This window comes from Pseudochaenichthys georgianus, chromosome 24, assembly GCF_902827115.2.
Source record: "Pseudochaenichthys georgianus chromosome 24, fPseGeo1.2, whole genome shotgun sequence".
NCBI classification, from domain to species: domain Eukaryota; kingdom Metazoa; phylum Chordata; class Actinopteri; order Perciformes; family Channichthyidae; genus Pseudochaenichthys; species Pseudochaenichthys georgianus.
The window spans coordinates 19,715,703-19,739,191 of NC_047526.1; the positions used below are offsets into that span (position 1 = coordinate 19,715,703).

Here is a 23,489-nt window from a genome sequence, read left to right on the forward strand (position 1 = left end):
ATGTCTTGTATACATCACCATGTGTCCCCTCTGTGTAAAGAGCTTCTGAAAGTTTCAGGAAAAAAGATTCACTCACTTTTTGTCCTGATCCATTTCTATAAAAACCTGTCTGAAAATGAGCTGATCAGATTTTGGCCACTTTATGATGTCATCACGTTTTTTTTGGCTTGTGTAACCATTAGCCAATCACCACCCAAGGTCACACCCCACACCTTATCACCTGAATCTCCTCCGAGAGCACCATTGTGTTATTTTTAACCAAATAGGGGCGTGGGGAGGGGCTCCTTATTTTCATCTAAAGTAACAGACAGAGAATCAGCACTTTTGAAACAGGGCTGAAACAGAGGGGTTTATGGGATGCTACAATGCATGAACTGGGACCTTTAAGTTAAATTATAGGGGTTTAAAGTGTGTAGTTCTTCCTTTTCATGTTGAATAAATAAAAGGAATTAATTTGCTTTTGCTCAATAATGGCCTGCTTAGAAAAACCTCTAAGTATTTTCTAATGGTGCAGCATCAACAAAAGCTCCAATTTGCCAAACAATGAAGGATGTTTCTGAGCAAAAATATGCCACAAAGCAGCCTAGCCTTCCAAGGGTGAGTGTGCCTCTATTATTGGTGGAAAATCAGCCGGAAGCCTTTACATGTAATGTCAAGAATTTAAGTCCAGTGAACATCATCCTTCTCGACGTGATTGATGACTCGCATAGTGATGTTGACGTTCCTTCAAGTCAGTAGATAACCTCAAGCCACTGATCTCACAAGATCTTACATTTGTACCTCGCAGTGGCACAGTTTTCTGTGCAAAGGACAAATTCAATATTCCCTTTAATATATAATACTGCTTTTATCTCTACCTCATTCTGTTGTACTCAATTGCTTTTTTTCTCTCCACCAGCTCCCATGTTATTCCAAAATAGAAAAGCCACAGGAATTAAACAAATAAATAAATATTCACCATTTCCTGTTAAGGACAGGGGAGGCAATCCATCTCTGTATGAAACAGCTCTGCATGGCAGTGAGATGCTGTTTCCACTTAGATTTTCATGGCAGCTCTGCCTCGAAGGACGTCATGTCCAGGTTGTAGCGTGTCACCGGTTCAGCGGTCCGGCTCGGCCGCTCCAACTTTGTTGTGTACGGGTGGAGGTGGTGTCACTTCTCGATGAAGTTCAGTAAAGGTCAGCCGGGTGTCAGCTGTGTTTTCACGCCTCACCTCCTCCTTCTGCTCCGGATAACACCACAGCTTTAACCGGTGACACATGTCTCTGTTTAACACACAGGCACACACATTCACAAATCACATACACACACTTTTGACTCATGCTGCCAGACTTTTGGACATTTTCACATGAGGTAATGGAACTAAAGAAACTCTCACTGCCACTGCTTCACCGGAGTTGTTCTCCCTCACAATGACTTCATCACTAGATTAGCTTCTAACTCCTTGGGTTTTGTTACATCCGTTATCTAGCCTTGCATGTGTAGTTGAAAATGAAACTGGTTGCAGAATTAAAACTCAACTTTTCAGATCATTTTTAAACAATGTCTTTTTTGCCTTTAAAATAAATTTTAAAAAAAAGCAGATTTCTCATTTACGGCCAGTGATTGCTGATAATGCCAGATTAAATACAAACTGTCAGATTTATTCTGCTTAAGCCAGCTATAAAATAAAATTAACATCCTATCTTTGAGTTGGCCAAAACATTGTCTTTACCTCTTTACAAATATATTCTGCATTTATATGGGACAAGATGTTGGTATTGGAAGTACTCTGCATTCTGTTTGTAGTATTTGTTAATCCAGCGGGCTTTGATTGTATGCAGGGTCTGTGTGGATCTCGGAACTCTTTGGCAATGTCTGACAGCTATTTTGTTGCGAGCAGTATTTAACATCAGCAAGAGTGTACATTTAACCAATAACATCCTGTACGAGGGAATACCAAGGGTGAGCGAGACATGAGACTAGCAGGACATTGCCAAAGGCATCAAGAGCTGCCAGCTGGCAAATTGGTGCTGTGGGAACCAACCAGTGGCGAGCCGTGACTTTTCTACCTAGGCCCTCTGACCCCACCCCCCTCTTCCCTTGAAAAAAAAAAATGTTATTACGTCACAGCCTATAGTATACTTCTTCAGCGGAATATCAAAACAGCGGCCCAGGGTGCAATACGCAAATTAACGCGTGCGCACCCACACACACACACACACACACACACACACACACACACACACACACACACACACACACACACACACACACACACACACACACACACACACACACAGCCTTCTACTTGCTACAAACTTAAAAAAAAAGACGACGCACACACACATCATCTCGGCTCGCGCAGCACACACACAGACAGACATAGATTGCGCAATAATGTATTGCGCACCTTGGAGGTGCAGCGCAGGCATATTGTCACTCAAGAGATGCGTAGTTCATTTGGAAAACATGTTTTTCTTTTAGCCTATTTACCTCGTTAACGTAAATAATACTCTTTCATGCTATCCGTCATTACACTTGCGACAGCGCTGATCAGGTCATTCTGAATCCTTGAAGATGTGCCGGTAAAGACTGTTGATGTGGCGAGGTGTGTGTGCAGGTCGCTGTCATATTCTGCCACTAAATCCAGCAACTCTATGTAATTCCCCTTGTTTGATGAAGTTACACTCTCATCGTGACCTCGGAACGGCAACTCCTGCTTGCCCAAGTACACCACACAATTTATGAGGCGTTTCAAAATTCCTCGGTTCCTCTTCACCTTTTCATTATGAATGATGACACCCCGGCGTTGTTGCTCATCCAGCTGGAGCTCTATCCTGGTGTCCCCAAATGTTTTAAGCCGAATATTAGCTCTGAGGTGACCTGAAGCATTCTGATGGCGATGTGCTGATTTGGATAAACTTCCTAAATCAGAATATAAATCTTTGGCCCATGACCCACTGTCCGCTCCAAAAAGCAAGCAATCCCAGCAGTACAGCTTTTGTTCCCTGGTTGATCCGGTCATCCAGTTGTATCTGGCGTAATTGCCGATATTAAAATGCCTCTCGAACCGTTTGGTTTTTTGAACCAAAATAAGCTGTGGTGTTGGTCGCCCTTTGGTAATTAACTCCAATTTATCCGTGTAACTCATTCTTGAAAAAGACTCAGTTAGTAGTTTCGCAACGATGTCATCACTATCACTAACGTGAGCCATCGTGAATGAACGTATGCTAATTATCTAATTCCTAGCTTGACCCGTTGATATATCACATGCATAAACTTGGCAGCGCAGCGGGCGGAACCTGTCATAAAGTCCGCGATAATAAAGCCCTCCCATTTAGAGGGGAGATATGATTGGTCAATTGGACTGTCACTTGACATTACTCTCTCGTTGAGTTTACTATAGCGGCCCTCTGTGAATCGCAGAGAGGGCCAGACGAGCTTTTTTCATGTAACGGTTAAGCTAACCCTTCACATTCAAACAGAAACTGAACAGGCAGATTCGAAGGATTTATTTCTTTGGAAATGTTATTTTAAATACAATTAAATCAAGTTTTTTCGGTAAAACTAATGAAAAATATAACAAAAATAATATTTAAAAAATATATATTTAAAAAAAAGATATATTTTTTAAATGTTTTTAAATATTATTTTTTAGAATATCTTAGGCCCTCACAGAGGGCCTAGAGGGCCCTGACCGCTCGCCACTGGAACCAACACACGGGCATCGGTCACGAGGACGTCCCGCACAAACATACGTGGACGTACTCAAGAACGACGCAGGAGCACAAAGTACCAATGAACTGGCCAGATGTATGGAGAACCGGGATGACTGGAAGCGACGATGGAGGGCTCGTCTGAGGACGACCTAGAGAGCTATGCACTTATTTTGCTTAAAATTAGCTTATACTGGCTACTTGTTAACATCGTTGTCTCTCAACTCCGACTTCATTCTTGCATGTCATCGAGTTAGCATGCATAATACCAGAGCCTTTGAACTGGCTCACCTAAATTGAATGGGGAAATTATTAATTGAAAACATTAATAATGTCCTTTCCTGCTTTGGTAAGTTAAAATGTCTGCTGTGAAAAGAGTTGGAAGTAAGAAGTCTGTATTTCACTTTTAGTTCTTCTAACACATGGGTGGGGAACCTCCGGCCTCAGGGCCGTATACGGTCCGCGAGACCATTTGATACGGCCCTCGAGGTAATTTATAAACACACGCAACAAATAAATAATGAACTGCAATAAAACAATTTAAAGAAATCTAGACCGCAATAGAATTAAACAAGCGACTGCTTGTTTTTCCTCTCCAAGGCCGGGTTCCTTGAACACAACACGAGCGTAACGTGTCATCACGTGGTATACGTCACGTCTTCAATATTAAACGAGACCGCAAGTGGCACTGTCATTGATAGCAACGAACTTAATATGGCGAGTATTAAAAAGAGAAAGGTGGATGCAGAATGTCTTTCCAGGAGGAATGGACGAATGATTATGTTCTCCTGGTTTTCCCGTGTTAGTTTCTGTTGTGTTCACTCATTGTGCAGTTTAGTATCCAGTGTTCCTCAGTTTGTTGCATTTAAGTTTTCATTACATTCCTGGAATTCAAGGTACCTGCTATGAGTGTCTGCATTTTGGTCCTTACGCCTTTTACAGACTCTCCAAAGCATATTATAAACACATTGAAAATAAAACAGAATATCAGATATCTGGATTAAGAGGTTGCTTTTTCTTTGCACAGCATGAGAAAGGCAAAATGAATGGGCTTTGATTTTAGTTTTTTTTTGCAGAGGTTGTGTTCAATCATGTGTACGGCCCTCGGAGGATGTTCTGAAAATTGAAATGGCCCTTGATAAGAAAAAGGTTCCCCACCCCTGTTCTAACATAATGCAGCTATTATTTTCTGCTTCGTCAAGTAAATGCAGATGTCCTTTACAATGTATTCTCTAGTGTGAAAATTCCTGTTTGTTTTCAAGTGTAGGAGTGAAAAGAACTGTGTGCTATATATCCCAGTGTAAATCTAAACATAAATGCGTAAGGTCGTATTCTTTATTAATCGCATTACTCTGTTGGATATTTCCAATATTTTATGGTTTGAACATGTGAGCCACAGTTATGTGTACAGTACAAGGTTATGTGTACAGTACAAGGACGATGACAATTTTTTTATTTTTGCTCATTATAAACGCAATACTATAAGCATGAGGATCTGCTGTGAAAAGAGTTGGAAGTTAGAAGTCTAAACCAGAAATGAATGAAAAAAAGCAGCATCTGGCTTTAACATGAAGAGAAATCCCAAGGTACTGCAATGCCTTGTTACTGTTGCTATAGTCTGATTGGACAATAGCTGTGGGTTTAGCACATTCTGTGGTACACAGCTACAGTTGAATAATTGTTTTATACAATAATACACGTTAGCAATCAAATATATTACATACATACATTATGTCACCGAAGCGATTAAACATACTGTCACATTCTGACTTTGTGACATTGACAAGCACAAACTAACGCTGTCTGTACTGTAAGTCTTTCTCTCTATGTCTTACACACACACACACACACACACACACACACGTTCACAAACTCTGGTAAAACTCAACCCAGCCTCATGATTTTAACAGAATTGACACCCAGGCTGTTGTGGTGTCTCAAGCGCCAACAGCTATCTACTCGCTCCAACTCTAACACACACACCCACCCACATTAAATGACTTATTTGCAGTCCTGATCAGACACGTGTGAGCTAAAGTACAACACTCAGACAATGTAGAGACAGCTGGTGTGTGTCTTATATTCATCACAATTTCAGACACAGTATCAAGTGAGTGTCTGAGCGGGGTCTCCTGAGGAAGGGGATGAGCTGCTGCTGCTTGGGGTGTGGAAGAGACAGAGGCAGAATGATGAGTGGGTGGGGCAGGGGGAGACCGACAGAGAGAGTACATGTGTAAGTGCGTGTAACTCTTATCTGCGCTCTAAGTGTGTGTGTGTGTGTGTGTGTGTGTGTGTGTGTGTGTGTGTGTGTGTGTGTGTGTGTGTGTGTGTGTGTGTGTGTGTGTGTGTGTGTGTGTGTGTGTGTGTGTGTGTGTGTGTGTGTGTGTGTGTGTGTGTGTGTGTGTGTGTGTGTGTGTGTGTGTGTGTGTGTGTGTGTGTGTGTGTGTGTGTGTGTGTGTGTGTGTGTGTGTGTGTGTGTGTGTGTGTGTGTGTTTCCGAGCAGCGTTGACAGAGGCCTCCCCACAGGCAGACCTGTGTTAAATATTTAAAGCCCAGACAGGCTGTGGTATTGCCACAGTAATGTGTCTGTCTGATGGCACTGGAGACCAGGAGCACGCCACTTGCTCTCTGTGTTTCAAAAACACACACACACACACAGTACTGCAGCGTTAGGAGTCATGACGCGCACAAGCAGATCCACAGACACTTTTCTTCGGATGCAGACGTCACCATTTTCCCACACAGCCTCTCTTTGTTGTTCACATCAACCTTTTACACTCTTCCGTGCGCTCCTCTTTGCCCATTCCTACATGTAATCGAATATTGAACAACCTCTACATATAATCACTGTAATTATCCTGCAAGTGCTGCACCGTTTCCCCATATGGTTAGTGAAAGCCTCTTTCTGAACAAGTGTTCAGTATGCTGTAGTATTTATCTGTTAGTTCTTCTAACACAATGCAGCTAATATTTTCTGCTTCGGCAAGTACTGTAAATGCAGATGTCCTTTGCAATGTATTCTCTAGCCTGAAAATGCCTGTTTGTGTTTTCAAGAGTATGAATGAGAAGAAGTTTGTGTGCTATGTTTCCCAGTGTAAACATGAATGCAAAAGTCGTGTTCTTTATTCATCGCATTACTCTGTTGAACTTTGAATATTTCCCTTAAGAGAGGTTTGAACATGTGAAGGACGATAATAGTGATGTTTTATTTTTACTTTTAAACACACAATACACTATAAGCATGACGTTTAGGTGTAGTGGAAAACACATCTTTAAAGTTGTACTCATCATAATTTAAAAAACATTTAAAATGACAAATGTCAGCATACATTAAATGCGCAACATCGTTGTGTGTCTAAATAATAAATGATTTATTCCGCAGGTTTGAACTACCGGAAGCTCACTGATGAGTCGTCTGACCCGTTGTTGATCTTGCAACCGGTCCTGACCAGTCAGAACGTTCTGTCCATCTCCAAACTCTCTAACCGGCTGCCCGCACTCGGTGGTGGGGGGGCAACATTATCCCCCAGTGCAGTCCACGTAGTGTGGCTGCAGAAGCTGTTTTGGAAAGGAGACCCCCAGCTGCTGAAGAGACCCCCACAGAGTGATCAGGAATACCTCCATGCGTACGACACCTGCAGCAAATACCTGGACAGGCTGGTCCCTGCAGACGCCGTCCACTTCTTGGACAGCATCACCTTCTCACCTGATGCAGCCGAACGTGTAAGCCAAACAAATTAAAAACAATAGTGTTGCAAGAGGGCTGGATGAAAGAGTCCAAAAACAAGGATATCAATTTGAATATAATACCTGTTTCGCTCAATTTGTTTTGAATATGGTTTTTGAATGGGTCTTTCGTTAGATAAATGAAAAGAAAACTTTTTTTTTATTCCGTTTTTTTGACAGAAAAAAAACATTTGTAAATACCCAACTCGTCATTTTTTAAGCTTTTATGTGTCTTAAATAATCTGTTTTAAGGACCATAGTCACCCTGGTGGAGTGTGATACAGCCAAACATTAGCTTTTTGTTTTTGGCTATTGGATTACGCTTAAAAAGTACTAATTTGAAAACATCATCTTGCCAAACATCGAACGAGGAAGTTTGATTTTTTTTTTTTTTTACACCGAGTTTATATTCTGTAATTATCCAAAATCCAATTGAAGAGTAGTATTGGTTTTTGTCAAGCTGACCACTGCAATCTATCTTTGAGGTTAAGCTTACAAACATATGTTGTCTACAGCACTATACTGTACAGTCATTTTAGTGATTTTTCGATGTTTCCTCCTGATATCCAGCCTTTTTCATAATATAACCATATGGCAGACAGAGCAGAGGGAAAGTAGTATGACACAGTTCAGCTCAGACAGCAACTGGTAGAAGTTTGGCAGACTGACAATTTGTAATTGCAGCACAGAAGGTATTGGATCCAGGCAGCCACCCAGAACAGGACTCATATTGTCTCAAAGGAAAGATCGTGGGGGGTTTCAATCACTTCATCAAACTGTCACATTCCTCACACCTCCATCGTCCGACGGGCCGTCTCCCCTGCCACTGGGCTACATTTTTTGAACGTCAAAATCTCTTTTCTAATTTTAAATACATTATTCTGTCTCACATCCCCACTGTGTCGCCTCAAAGCACATACGTACCAGTCATGATTTATAAAATAAATTATAAAATTGCACAAGAAATGTCAGCCACATAATTACAGCACTCTGAACAATTGTCTCACAGGGGACTGAAAGTGCCTCGGCGCACCTTATCAAAAGCAGCCGACTGGTTTCCCTTTTTCTTCATACTGGCACACTGCCACCCCCCCACCCCAGACCTTTCTGTACTTCCACTTTTGTCTTAGGCTCCCTCTCTTTTCCCAGAGACACAAGGAGAGCTAATTGATCCCTCTCTACTTCAGAGCCAATTAAACTCCAATTCCCAGCAGGTACTGTTTTCCCACTGTGCTTTTTAACATGAAGATTACCCTTACCCTCCTTTTCTTTCCTTTTTTTCTATTCCTTTTGAACCCTCAAAGAGGAAATATCCACCCCTCTCACTGTTGGGAATCCATTTGACCTTTCCCTCCCCAAATGCCCCCCATAATGGATTGATCCATTTCCTATAAGGCCAAGGGGTGAGATTGGTCTTGTCATACCTCCTACTATATTTGAAGGGAGACAGAGTGTTGACTTCCACCCCCCTCTGAGGTATTGATCTGAGAAATTCTCTTTAGTGGAGTCACTACTCCACTTGACTACACTGCTCAACCTCCAGCCAGATTTGAAACCTTGTCTCAGGGTTTGTCAGATGTTGCTTGAAAAACGCTTTTATTTAAGTCAATCGGATTGGCTTAAATAAAGCGACTCAATCCCCGCTCAAATGCTTTCACAAATATACCCTCAAAAGACATTTTTCAGGTTTTTCAGGAAACCATTCAGGTAGCGTCGAAATGTGAACTTGGAGGATTTGTATTCATATATTTCCTGGTGTGAATATGTGTGTGAAGCTTGTCAGCACCTTGATGCTTGAATGTAACATTTTCTACTGAAGCCTCTTTTCTTCCCATTTCCGCTGTGATTTTTCAATGCAGACATGTTAGGTTATACCTTCCTCTTTTCAACATGTTAAATTCAAAATAACTTAACCTATGCATCTATCTTCCCCTCTCTTCCTTCAATTTCGACTCCCACCCTCACCCCAATTTGCTCTTCTTATCCCGTCCCTTTTCCCCTGTATCTCTCCATCCATCCTATTTGTCTCCAGCTGAGCATCCAGGCGAGGTCGGAGGTGATAAAGCGAGCCACCAAAGCCCTGCGCCAGCTGGGCGAGAAGAGCAAGAAGAGAGCGGGCGAAGGCGGCGGGGAGCAGGGGGGGTCAGACGCAGCGGGGATGACTTTTGATGAGGCTCTAACACACCTGAAGCAATCCATGGCACACCTGGACACCCTGAGCCATGCTTTCATTCTGTCCCTCAAAGACAGCCAGCAGGTACACACACTTAAGCCATTAAACCTTTAAAAGTGAGACGTTATTTTTTTCTGAATTTGTACTAAAGGATAGGTTAAAAGAACGCATAAAGTAGTGTGCCAAGTAGTGCAAGACAGTGAAATTGTTTGCTGTAGGGATTCCATGGTGCTTTCCTGGCATAATGAAGATGGATCAGCTTGAAATGATTGTGAACCGAATGCAGGTAAATCTGGTGGCTTCGCGTAGGAAATTCTTGGACATTGCATTACAAGCAGTGTTTTTTAGCTACTTACTAAATATAAGTGCTAATAGCACATTGTGACTATTATAATAATGATATCTGTGGATTATATTTACTAGTGCATTAATGTTAAAGCAGGATATATCGTAAAGTATAGTACATGGTGGTAGAGCTAAGATTTCTAATGGTTATTTACATTATGGTTTTAATCCATTGATTATTTCCACCATTATTCGATTGATGTTTTAGTCTGTACACATTCTGAAAGATAGTAAAGGCTGCTGCAAAAATCTTTATTTGTAAGCTTCTTTTTAAATGCAGCAAATACAAAATAAGAGATGTTGCGGAGAAGAAAGAGAAAATACTTGAGCAAAATACTCAAGTATGTACATAAAAGCGAACAATAACCAAACTGCTCTGAAAACTGGCTAATCATATGCTTGCTCACCTTAAAATAGTCCCAAATGGTTTCATCAAATAGGTGCACCTGTTTATACACTGTACTTAATTAATCCGAAGACCATATCTAAAATCCGAGTAATTTATTGTATTACTTGAAGGGCAGAATCCTAACTTTGAATTGAGCTAATACTCTATTTTATGATAACGTACTGTGTCTTACACACCTACAGGAGACACACGGTTAACTTGTGCGTCTTCCTTCTTCTTGATTAGGAGGTACACAAAAGTCATTCTCGGAAACTAATTTGACCAATTCTTAACCTTTGAGACAAACTTGATCACTCGCATCCTTTTCCCTCGCCTGTTCATAGGGTCACCTTTGGTCCGGCACACACACCCTGTTTTGTGTGTGTGTATTTCTGGGATGGTTCTGCTTGACTAAGCGCTTCCCACCTCACAGGGACCAGTCAAGGATATATTAATGTAAATCTATGGGCTCCTATTTGAACTGAGCCCTGCCATATGGCCATATACTGTACGTACATCATGCTGTATCTCATTACGCAAAGTCACGCTGACTTACAGTACTGTCACCTCTCTGTGCTTGTGCGGGTGTGGGTGTATTGAATGCCAGGCAATAGATAAGGGATCTTGTGATTTTTGCAAGTTGCTATAAAAACGGATCAAATCTGACCCCTAAACTGTGCAAGTTTATCCCTTTTAGTGCCTGTTTTATCTGTGATTAAATTCACATATCCTCCATTATAGTGAAAAAGATACCATCACAGCAAGGCAGAAATGTAGAGTGAATTCACAGGTGCACACATACACAGACTTCTTCAATGTCACTCCCATTTTACTGGTGCAAGAAGCGATTATATCCTTGGAGCTGGATAAAAAGGATAAAAGAACCGGGAAAGGGTAGATAGGTGGTGAAATATAGATAGAAGGAGCCCTGTAGGCTCTGTTTGGCTTCACTGGGGCCATTTATCAAATGTACGTGACCAGCTGCTGGGAATAATAGTGGATGGCAGAAGAATCCGCCACAGGCTCATTGACCTGCCATGAGGACAGCAAATTGCACATTGCAAATACTGTAGAGAAGTCAGTACAGCTCGTCTTTAGAAGCTTCCTATGATATTATGTACAGAGAATCAGATGCTGTACGGTATAAAAGCAATAATGATGAGCCTTTGAAGTGATGTTGTATGTAGACAATTACTATTGTTTTTTCCAGAAATAAAATACCTTTGGGGCATTTTTGGCCTTCATTGGCAAAAGCAACAGTTGAGAGATTACTGGTGGTGGCATCCAAACCCTCACACCACCAGAGTGTCCCGAAATGACCATCACTAGCAATTTCTGTTTGTTTTTTTCTATTCTTCTAACGCTGCAAAGATACCAAGCACCGGGGAAATGCAGCTCGCCGCAGTAATTAAATGAATGATTACATTTTTCTGTGTTTGAGAGACGTGTTCAGATATTTCAGATGGGATGCAATTCTTTCTAACATAGGTCAACATGTCACAGGAGTCACAGTACTGTTTACTGATTGGCTGCGGGTATTCTCTGGCTGCAATTAGTAGCAACTTTTGGCAAAGCTTTGGACCACAGCTCGCTGATCCATCACATTTGTAAAGACATTCTTAGGCATTTCGCTGCAGTTAGCACTTAGCCATAGCTAGCACCTAGCCACAGCTATGCATGTTTTTAGCATCAACATAATCCAAATATCCATGTTTCCTTCATTCCATCGATATTCAACTAACTTTGAGTTCGGGATTCCATATTTCATGAATACCAATATCCCGATAATGAATATTACAAACAGGAGAGGTGACATGGGGTCCAATGCCAAGAATGTCAATGTTTTGCTCAGTTAATGTAAGCTCTCCCGCAGCAACTAGTGATGAATATGCTAGCTGCAAAGGTTTTTAAACACAAGCCCTTTTTAGATTTTTTTTCTAAAGGTTTGCCGTCCTGGGATACCCGGGACACCAACATGAAACATGACACAGCAACAACTGTCCATGTTTCTCCTCTTTCCCCTGGCAGACAACAAAACTGTAGATTCCCTGTTATGCATGACTAGCAGTGCTGTGCATCTTGGAAACATGTCCCGCCCCCAGGCTCCCACTTCTGTGATTAAAGTAACTGCACACTTTTTTGCCACGTCTTGTTTTTCCATTTACTGTAGAGTTGCCCCTATCAACCGGCCTTAGAAGTCCTGTATCTTAAAATCGAGAGGAACTGTTAGTGTCACCTAGCAGCTTCTTATTTTGCTGTATTGACATCAAACAGAATTCAGACCAAAGCGGCTGCTATTAAAGGTCTCCTATTAAGCTGTTTTTCATCAATATATTACAGGTCTCAGATATATACAAAACATGTCTCTGAAGTGTTTGGCTCGAAATAACAAACAGATCATTGTAGCATCCCATAATCCCCTCTGTTTCAGCCCTGTTCCAAAAGTGCTGATTCTCTGTCTTTACTTTAGATGAAAATAAGGAGCCCCTCCCCACGCCCCTCTGAGAGATATTTGGTTAAAAAGAACACAATGGTGCTCTAGGAGGAGATTCAGGTGATAAGGTGGGGGGGGGGGGGGGTTACTTTGGTTGGTGATTGGCTAATGGTTACAAAAGCCAAAAAATCGTTATGACATCATAAAGTGGCCAAAATCTGATCAGCTCATTTTCAGACAGGTTTTTATATAAATGGGTCATGACAAAATGTGAAAGAATCTTTTTTCCGGAAACTTTCAGAATCTCTTTACACAGAAGGGACAGATGTTTCTGTATAAAAGGGTTTTGCATAATAGGAGACCTTAAACATACAGGATTTGAACAGTGAGAGTTCTTCCTGTATTAGAATACAATATTGTATGTATTAACAGAGAAAAAGAGAACATTTGGAAAGGAAAAAAGTAATATTTTAGTTTATGGATAATTCATGCGGGAAAGATGTTCATTACGAGAGATATTATCCAGGTTAATTATACATGTTACCATTCAAAGTATCTCCTAAATCAACTCCAACACACACTCAGACTGACTCACATACACACAACCAAATACCATTTCGGGCTCTCCAGGTTAAGCTTATCAGCCCTTTTTATTGGAAGAGAGATAAGCAAGCAAAAGGTGAGCTGGGTAGTACATAGTGAGCGGGTTCAGGATAGTGGTGCCCTCTGGGTAAACACCTGAAGACAACCGAGAACCAAACAACAAACTTCACTCATAAAACGTTGTACTTCCTACCCCTCTAGACTTCCTCCACTCTGCCCTTTTTGTTTTTCTCTTCTAAATAGTTTTCCTCCACCTCAAATTTGTTTATCTCCATTTGTCTAAATCAATTTGATCAAGCTTTTATTTTCTAAGTCTGCCCTTTGTTTCTCTTTTTTCCCTAATGAAATATGTCAGGTACAACATGTCTGTGATCATTAACACCTCATGTTGTTTTGTTTGTATTCCAGCCTTACAGTCAACTTTATGATTTATCCCGATCCGAGAGGTCAAAAGTACATGAGCTGGCAGTCACCATGGCAACTGATGGGAAGCCTCTGGAGTTCATTGGAGAGCTTCTGCGTGTGGCTGTTGGACCCTTAAACCAGTCGGTGAAAACGGTGCTGCGTGATGCTGTGGAGAGAGTGGTGGCCGCACTCAGGTATTTCCTCTTTTTCCTCTCTCTAGAAAATACAAAACTACACAACATCCTCCGATTGACAACATGCACAATAACTGAGCTTGGCTGTGAACTTGGCAGAATACATCTGGGGCCTCATTTATAAAGGGATATACGCTCAAAAAAATTGCGTACGCCAGTTTCTACGCAATGTTTGCGATTTATAAAATACTAACTTGCCGGGAAAATGTGCGGTCCTCCACGCAAACTCTAACCCATGCGTACGCACTAAGCACAACAATGGGAGAGACGAGAAACTGCGACACCGTTGGCAGAAGGAAGAATGGAGAGAAATGTGTGGAAATAATACCATAAATAAAATGTTACCTCTCATTTATCATATATGAAGAATTCATTTTCACAAATTGATTAAAGCCAATCTTAAAATTATTTAACAAACGCCTGTTTGAGACTCCTCAGTGCACACAAAAACATAACTTGGAGAAATAAATAAATACGGATATGTTATTGAAAACCACCTCGAATATGTTGTCTTAATGTTATGAAATGTTTTCTCATAAATGATGCGGTAAGCAGGAGGACAGAATTACGTCTAAACTGATGCCGTTTTGCATTTCTATAGGTTGTAGATACGAGCATGGTTTTATATACTATCACGTTTAATCGTGTTTTATGCCGTTTGCCAAGACTTGATAAGTCGCTCGTGAAACACAGGAGGTATGGAAGCTAAGAACACCATATGTGGTCAATTGTACAGCTAATATAACACAACACATTGTTGTATTTCCTCTAACTGGTGGATATAGGGTTGCTGCAGGGGTGTTGAGATGCACAGGCTGCAGTGGAGACGCTGCGCACAGCTGATCGACTGAAAACCACCAATTACAAAAACATAAACATAATTCAGATCCAGTCGTCATGACTCCACTCCGGAGGGATTCACCGATAATTTCTTACAGTCTCTCATCAAGGGGGTGTCTCCTGTCCCCGGTACAAACACACTGCCTGAGGAAGGTTGGCTATGTGTATTTATTTTGTCATAAACCTTTTTCAGACCACTTATTTATTTATTTTGGTGACGATCCGACCTCCATGCTGCTACTCTGGTTCAAACTGCATCCACCAAACAATGATTTATCTCCACCTTCCCAAAATAACCACAATCTGACACGGTGTGAGATGTCTTTTTTAGCTGCTCTGTCGTCATTTCCTGCGATCTTCTTCATGAAGTCAGTCAAAATGAATGAATGGGTGTTTCTTTGACTATTTATAGGCAAATATGGGCATTACGTGAAGCCCGCAAAAGCTGCACCGCATTTCGAGTCGATTGTGATTTATAAAGGGAAACCGGCGTAGGAAGTGCTGAACGCACTTTCCTCGCCGGTACGCAATGTTTGGTGAATTGGAAAATGTCGGAACATTTCTGTACCTATTTTTTGGATTTCTACCACGTAAGCGACCTTCCCACGTGAATCCTACGCACGGCGTTATAAATGAGGCCCCTGGACTTTTGGAAAACACACCTTTTTGCCTTCTCTCCAAGCAGTGTCAGTCTTTTCCCAAAAAGTGTTATTAGTTTTAGACTAATTTCTATCCTTTATAGTTTAAGTCTAGTTTGGGTAGACAACAAGTTATAGATAAAATAGATATAAGATTAGATTTAATCTACTGCTCGCCAAAATGTGTTCTTTATATTTTGTCAACTATTTATTTTTATTTTAGTCTTGGTCCTGTTTCAAATTTGTTTAGCTTGGCATGTAAAATAGAAACAGCAACACATATTGCCTTCATTTCCTATCAGTCCTAAAAAAACAAAAACAAAACGGCACCTCTGAAGTGCAATTAAATTGACATATGTTTTAAAAAACAAACAGCAATTTGCAATAATAAGATGTAAGACTTGGAACAGTGACTTCCTGGAGTTTCCGCTGGTATCCTAGCAACCGCACACGTTTAAAAGTCGTTTATCCACACAAAACATTTCCCATTTAAAAAAAAAAAAAAGAAAAAAAAGGGATTTTTAGATAAGAAAAACCTTAAACTAACGAAGTTCAAAATATATTTTTTAAGATGGCGAGAACATTCACAAATTAAGTTACTTCTGCAATTTCTATAACTACCAAGATCTTCACCATCTTCTGGCTAAAATCACGACTCTCAATTCTACATCCTAGGATTTTTTTTTATTACTGGTGTTTTCACTCGGTTATAAATCATAAATGGTGTTGCACACTGGTACGGCCCCTTGTTAGCCCTCAGTTGTTCTGGAAATTGGTAATAATAGGACAGTGTTGAGAAAATCACACTGCCACTGGCACTTTTTTTACTGTGTGCTACCAAATATACCACCCACAGTGATAAACCTAAGGAAGGCAGGAGGAAACTGTCAAGTTGTATTTCCGTTATTTCCTTATTCAAATCTCTATTATATTGTCTGTTGCACATTGTCAAACATTATCATCTACATGCACACCTTTCATAGATGCTTGGTAAGAATCGATACAAATTAAATATATATAGTATTTATAAAACAAGTCATATTAAGAGAAATATCTAGCTCTTACTTCGGCTTTATGTGGTGTTTTCTAATGTATTGAAGGCCACCCAAACACACCCCCTACCCACCGACACTCAGCATGACAGTGGGAAAAAACACTGTCAAAACAAATTCCTGCAGTGTTGAATCAAATCTACAGTTGCTGCCTTTGGGAGTTGGACTCACAGTTTTTATTGGTGCGTTCCTGCTCGCTGCATTCAAAGGTGAAGGAGGGATGATTCAGCCCGACAGAGACGCTAGAGTGTAGGGCTGCAGAATACCAGACTGTTTTGGATTTAACATGCAAAGACCACAAAATGTAAGCAGAGTTGCATAGGCTTTCAAATAAAGGCTAATTTCCAGAGGTGTTTTTTTTGTTTTTTCCCCTAATGCCCTCAAGACAATGATGGACCAATCCGCAAAGCTTTAGTGACAGGGCCAGATATCATCGGGCCATTGATTGATCTTCTTTATGGCTGCTCAATGGGGCATGGTGCAGATAGATGGCACCTGCCTTTACACACACACACACACACTCACACACACAGCCGAACATACTGTTGTGCACGCTCACACACTCGTTAAGTAGACATGTGGAGACTATCACCTATGAACACACACCCTCATTTCTTGCACGCACACACTTTCCTCCTTCATCCGATTCATTATCTTCTTATAATGAATGCAGCCTGATACAGATGTTCCCCTCTAGATCTCACCCTCTTTCCACACACACACACACACACACACACACACACACACACACACACACACACACACACACACACACACACACACACACACACACACACACACACACACACACACACACAAGCATGCAGAGTCATACTTGAATGCATAAAGAGATATTCATATCCATGTACAGTGTGACACATTCAAGGAAAATTAATTCTGTGAATACAAAAACACGAGTGTGTATGTGTTTGCTGTTGCAGGTCTCTGTGTTTGGCAGGTATGAATGAGCCGCTCTTGTTTTTCAGTCTGGCGCAGCAGGCATACCTAAGTCTTTTGTTCCAGTCATAACTACTCTGTGTTTGCGTGTCTTTGAAGAGAAAATGTCAGTGATAAAATGCAATAAAGAAAGTGCTGCGTCGTCATCTTTCTACCTTTTGGCCCGATCATTTGTAGGTTGAGCGAATGCATATTGTGTGTGTTTGGGAGTGTGTATGCACCTTTGCGTGTATGTCCGCGCACATGAGGCCAGCACCACAGCAGAGAGTCGGGGGAAATCACCACTTTTTCTCCCCCTTTCTGTCTTTGTGAAAAATAGCCCTCTTCTTGCGACATAGTGTACACACACACACACACACACACACACACACACACACACACACACACACACTGCAGCAGAACCCACAGCAGCACCAATAAATACACTAATGACGCTACAGAAATATCCCACATTAGCTTTTTATGCTCACCTACTATCATGAGCTGTTGCATTTCATTTAAACCTTATTGAAGAGATTATCATACATGCGGGTGAATTTCAGCAACATGCTCTGGGAGCTTGTAACGATGGCAACGGGTTTAAATGTTTTCTGCTTCATGTCTGTAGGACTTTAAATGATTTCGTGATGGTTAATTTTTACAAAGCTGCTTCAAACATTTAATCGCTGCCAGACATGTTTTAACTAACACTGTCCCTCAGTAGAGAAGCCTTTGATTTCCATTTTCTTTTTTTCTCTCACTTGTTGTCCCCTCTGCGTTGTGGTAATTTGAAAATGTTATCTTAATTAGTGTATTATGTAAGATCTGTGTGGTGATGTGGTTTGTTTTTCCAGTGGAGACCCAGACGCCCTGACAAATTACCCACAACCCCTCAGGGTCCTGGAGGCCATGGTGACCGCTGTGCACAATAATGTCCAGAGTGGGTAGGTTAACTACTAACACACACACGCAAACCACACACTTTTGTCATACTTTACTCTTGCTCTATCTCTCAGCCCTGTTCAAAGCCTGAAACAGCTGCTCCATGTCAAATGCCAGTGAAATGCCAGTTTGATAGTTTATTAGACAAGAGACACCCGCCAACATGCCTGGGAGCTTTTTTTATGACAACATTTGGATAGCACCTGCTACTGTATAGCCTGACCGTCAGCCAAACAAATCAAAATAAAACGAATGGGTCTGTGACAAAATGACTCCTCATTTGCTCTCTGACAGTGTAGTTAAACACAAAGCATTTCCCTTTTTCTGCTCTCTGGTGAAGGCTGCAACTAAAACATATTTCCATTATCATTCAAATATTTTCTTCATTATTTGTTTAGTCTATAATATATCAGAAAATGTTATTAAATCCCAAAGTGACTCTTTCCAATGTCCTGTCCAACCAATAGCCTGAATTGCAAAGAAAAGAAGATGAAACCAGTAGATGTTGGGCTTTTATTTTGCTTTAAGAATTACATAAGGGATCATCACAAAGGTGTTATTCTCTTTTTTTCAAGTCAAGATGGCAGTAGAAGCAGTTCCACATGTACCTAAAAGCAACACATGGAAAATAGTCAATGAGGAGGTACATGGGCCATACCAGCTATATCCATAACACAATTCACAGCCAATAGTTATGTAAAACATTGGCCTATGTGTTTAAAGTCTTTTTGTAAAACACCTCTTAATATAAGCGGGCGAAGATGGATGGATGGACCTCTTAATATATTTAAAGAAGAACAATGATATTTTGTAATAGAAAAGGCAATTTCAGAGTTCATCCTGCAGTCAATTGAACAAAGACTCAAACATAATATATGTTTTATTTTTTAATTAGTCATACATTTAAACAAAATTGGAAGTTTATGTTGAAAATTTCTCCCAGGTTTAAAGAATATATTGGCGTGAACTTGAATAAGACATCCGGCCACTTGAAGACTACCTCTGTCTCTTTACCTCTGCCTGTCTCAGCCTGTCTCACCGCTGTCCTTCCCCCCCCCTCCTCTCTCAGTGACAGCACGTTGACCTCCGATGACCTCCTGGCGTGGTTGCATCCATTCTGCGGAGACGCCACGCTGCCCGTGAGGCCTCGAATCGACGTGCTGCAGATCCTGGAGAGCAACTTCAGCCTCCAAGACAGCGACGTCCGTCTCCTGCTGCTCTACAGAACTCAGGCGGTTCTAAAAGACAGAGAGGTACGGAGCAGCTCACACAGCCATTACCCACCGTCCCTCACTAACAGGCTGGGAATTTGAGAGCTTTTGAGTATGCATTACTTCAGAAACAACTTTAATCCCAAGCACTTTAAAAACATAACACTGGTACTTGATGTGAAGGACGCTACACATGTCCGGATGTTTTTCCCTTTTTCTTTTCTCCAAGGTCATAACATCAATCGTCGGTCATACATTTAAAAAAGGTGCTTGAAATTGATGGGAGGGGGGAAGAGATAAGTGGAAGGAAGTCGAGCAGAGTCGGAATGGGGTCGTGAATATGTTAAGAGGAAGGATAACTGACTCACTCTTCCGATTCTAACACGTGAATGTTGACACATGCATTCTCATTATGTAACATTATGGGCTTTCAGCTATAAAAGAGGTTTACTGCTAAAGGGATAAGTAAGATGTAGTTAGTGTTTGTTTATTGATGCTGCCGCTAAAGCTCATGCTAACACTGAGCTGAAATCATGACTGTGGTTTATTTAACCCATAAATCCTCTCTATTCAAATCTATTTAATAATAAATAATAATAATAATGATACATTTTATTTAAGACGCCTTTCATGACACCTACGGACATCGTACAGTTTGTTAAATATTCTAAGAGGTAAAAGCAACAGAACATGTTAAAAACACAAACATACCATCATATTTGAATGTGTTTTTAGAACATGGTTCACTTATTCTATTGCATGATGCAGATGGCAGTCATTTATATATAACGTTGAACTAGAATTCTGCCATTTGTGTCCTGTATTAAACGGAGAGTCAATGTTGATTTACGTTTAGTTACTTATTTTATTCCAGACTATGATTTAACCCTTAACATTTTTAAATTGGAAGTTTGTGAAACTGAGACTGTCATCCTGTCTTTTAGGAATGCAGTTTGGTTGCAAGGGAATTTAATTTAAAGAGACAAAGTGATTATTTATGTGCCATATGTTAGTCTCTCCTATGAAAATAAATGTGTTTGGTTGTCTATCTGAGTCTAGAGTCAACACATAAATGCTTGTAAGCATGCCTAAATCCTCTGTATATTTGCCGTAGTGTTTAATGCAGTAAGTATCTGCGTATAAGCATGCTGGGTGTTTGTTGCGTGCCCCCCCCCCCTTCCTCTTCCTGGTGTTACCTACAGTATCGTTGAGTGATTAGTCATTATGTTTCCTGACTGTCTAATTAATGGCCCACGCAGGTCAATTAATGTGTAAATATATGCACCAAGCCGTGGGCCATTGTCAGCGCAGGTAGACAGAAAGGTGTGTGGGCCCGAGCTCTTGAACTAATTGGGCGGACTCCAGACGAAAAGACACACACACAGGCGGGTGCACACACACACAGACACACACACACACACACACACACACACACACACACACACACACACACACACACACACACACTTGCCCTCTTAAGCGAGTGTACATCCAAGGGATCAGTTAATTAATCTTGTTAAAGATGAATCAACTTCTTTTGAAACGAGTCTCTTGCTCTTATAGCGAGACCCGTTTCAGATGAAGTGCCACTTCCTCTTGTTTCTCCCTAAGGCTACCAAAGGGCCTTTTTAAATGTGTGAGCAAGGATTTTATAGCCAAATGTCACATTTATTTTGGGATTAGACTACTTTTTGGAACGATTTTTTATGTCCACATGTGTGCTGACACACAAATTAAAACAAACACGTACATACACCAACCCACTTATTATTTATTGCCTTTTAGATCCTAATTGGAGAGACAGTTAATTGTCTCCACTGGCTGTCTCTTGGCTGAAAATAATGGCACAGTAATCACGTTGACTCGGTTGGTACCACTCCAAAGCAGCGCTGGTACTAATGTTGGTGCCCCGAGGCCATGCCCCAAACGTGGTGGTGCCCTGGTCTGACCTCATCACTGGGGTTTAGAGGCAGAAAGTGAAAGGCAACTGTAGTTATAGGAGGAGAGAGAAGTGGTGGAAGCCAGACTCTGATAGAGACAGCTGTGGGGTGAGAGGCAAGGATAGAAGAGAGTATTGTTCCCCGTCTGTCCCCACGGCCCCTCAACTAATCAGCACAATTCCCTTCTAACTTTGTCCCACTCGCTCCCCAGGAGACGCACAGTCACAAACACAGACCCATGTAGCCGTCTTTCACTGCATATTCAGCCCTCCCGTGAGGCACCCATACACATGTTCGCTCACTCTTACACACTGAGAAAGACTGCCTGCTGTGATTTCCATGACAACCGTGCTGTCATGCCACAATTTGTGAGTGAAACGGATATCAGTAGTATGTTTAAGTTTCTCTCATCTCTCAGTTTCTGCCGCTGTGTGTTCGCTGTTCCGACAAAGGCGTCTGATTAGCACTGTTGTCTGTGATCACAGGGGGAGGCAAAACAGCTATACACACACACACACACACACACACACACACACACACACACACACACACACACACACACACACACACACACAGTTCTACTAATTGTACAGTCCCTGCATAAAGATAACTGTATGTCTTCATCCAGGAAATGGAGAAAAACTTGATTTTGATTTTAAACATTATCTTTCCCTATCCTCCATTTCTCTTTGTCTCTCTATGACTCTCTCATTCCTACCCCTCTTGATATTTATTTCTGACTCTCTTTCCTCAATGTCAACATTACTAAAATATAATTTAAGAATTAATAAAGGAAAGGAAAAAGAAACACGTTTTTCATAGAGCGACAGGGGAGTCACGGGTTATTCATGTATATACTTGTAATTACTTATTTTTCTGGCAAATTAGGAGATAGCGATATTTTGAAAAAATAAAGTATTTCTAAGAAAGAGCTCGAAATGTAAATGTTTTCATTAATTATACAGCAGATTAGAATGCATGAAACTACAGCTTGTTGTTTTTTACGTTTTTAATGGATCAAGTAATTATTCCGGGTGAAAATTGCTGTCATTTGTCTATTTTAATATGCTACAAATCATCCTGGTTAATTGTCTTTGACAAATTGCAGACAATGCTAAACTTGCATTTTGTTAATGTTTTAATTTTCCATTGACAATAGGGATAATAATTATGTAGAAATTAGCATATTCATAAAAGTAGAACCAGCACCTTACCGTGGTAGAGAGGTTTGTGTGCCCTGATGAACCTGGGGGCTGTGTTGTCTGGAACCTTGTGTTCCTGGTAGGGTCTCCCATGGCAAATTGGTCTCAGGCAAGGGGCCAGACTAAGATTGGTTCAAAAGACCTCATGAAAGACGACACAAGAAGTGAGGATATCCGGCCCAGAAGGGGTCCCCTTCTGGAGCCCGGCCGGGCCCAGCCCGAAAAGGCAACGTGGGCAACACCTACGCTTCTCCGTCCCGCGGGCCCACCACCTACGGGAAACAGCGATGGGGTCGGGTGCGCTGCCAGAAGGGTGGCAGTGAAAACGGAGGGTCTCGACGGACCAGACCCGGGCGGCAGAAGCTGGCTTTGGGGACGTGGAACGTCACCTCTCTGGGGGGGAAGGAGCCGGAGCTTGTGCGGGAGGTGGAGCGTTACCAGTTGGATCTGGTTGGGCTCACCTCTACGCACAGCGTCGGCTCTGGAACCTTACTTTTGGATAGGGGTTGGACTCTATTCTTCCCCGGTGTTGCTCAAGGTGTGAGGCGCCGGGCGGGTGTGGGGATACTCACAAGTCCCCGGTTAGGTGCTTCGTTGTTGGAGTTTACCCCAGTGGACGAGAGGGTCGCCTCCCTACGCCTGCGGGTTATGGGGGGGAAAACTCTGACTGTTGTGTGTGCTTATGCACCCAACAGCAGTTCAGAGTATACGGCCTTCTTGGAGACCCTGGAAAGAGTCCTGTATGGGGATCCTGAAGGGGAC

General features: G+C 41.5%; 1 protein-coding gene and 1 long non-coding RNA gene across 3 annotated transcripts in view; one reads left to right on the forward strand and one right to left on the reverse strand.

Annotated features, from left to right (window-relative positions):
* The window catches only part of nbas (NBAS subunit of NRZ tethering complex), a 223,581-nt gene that overhangs the window by 139,235 nt on the left and 60,857 nt on the right, over positions 1–23,489 (forward strand). For both annotated transcript variants that reach the window (XM_034076461.2, XM_034076462.2), the window contains exons 45-49: positions 7,081–7,421; positions 9,457–9,681; positions 13,776–13,966; positions 18,287–18,376; positions 19,444–19,627. In XM_034076461.2, coding sequence (XP_033932352.1) covers positions 7,081–7,421; positions 9,457–9,681; positions 13,776–13,966; positions 18,287–18,376; positions 19,444–19,627 — 1,031 coding nt within the window. The remainder of the gene's footprint in view (positions 1–7,080; positions 7,422–9,456; positions 9,682–13,775; positions 13,967–18,286; positions 18,377–19,443; positions 19,628–23,489) is intronic.
* LOC117440177 (uncharacterized) lies at positions 18,870–19,471 on the reverse strand. Its single transcript, XR_004551232.1, has 2 exons — positions 19,389–19,471; positions 18,870–18,982 (listed from the first exon to the last, which is right to left on the reverse strand). It is a non-coding gene; the product is annotated as an uncharacterized lncRNA (long non-coding RNA).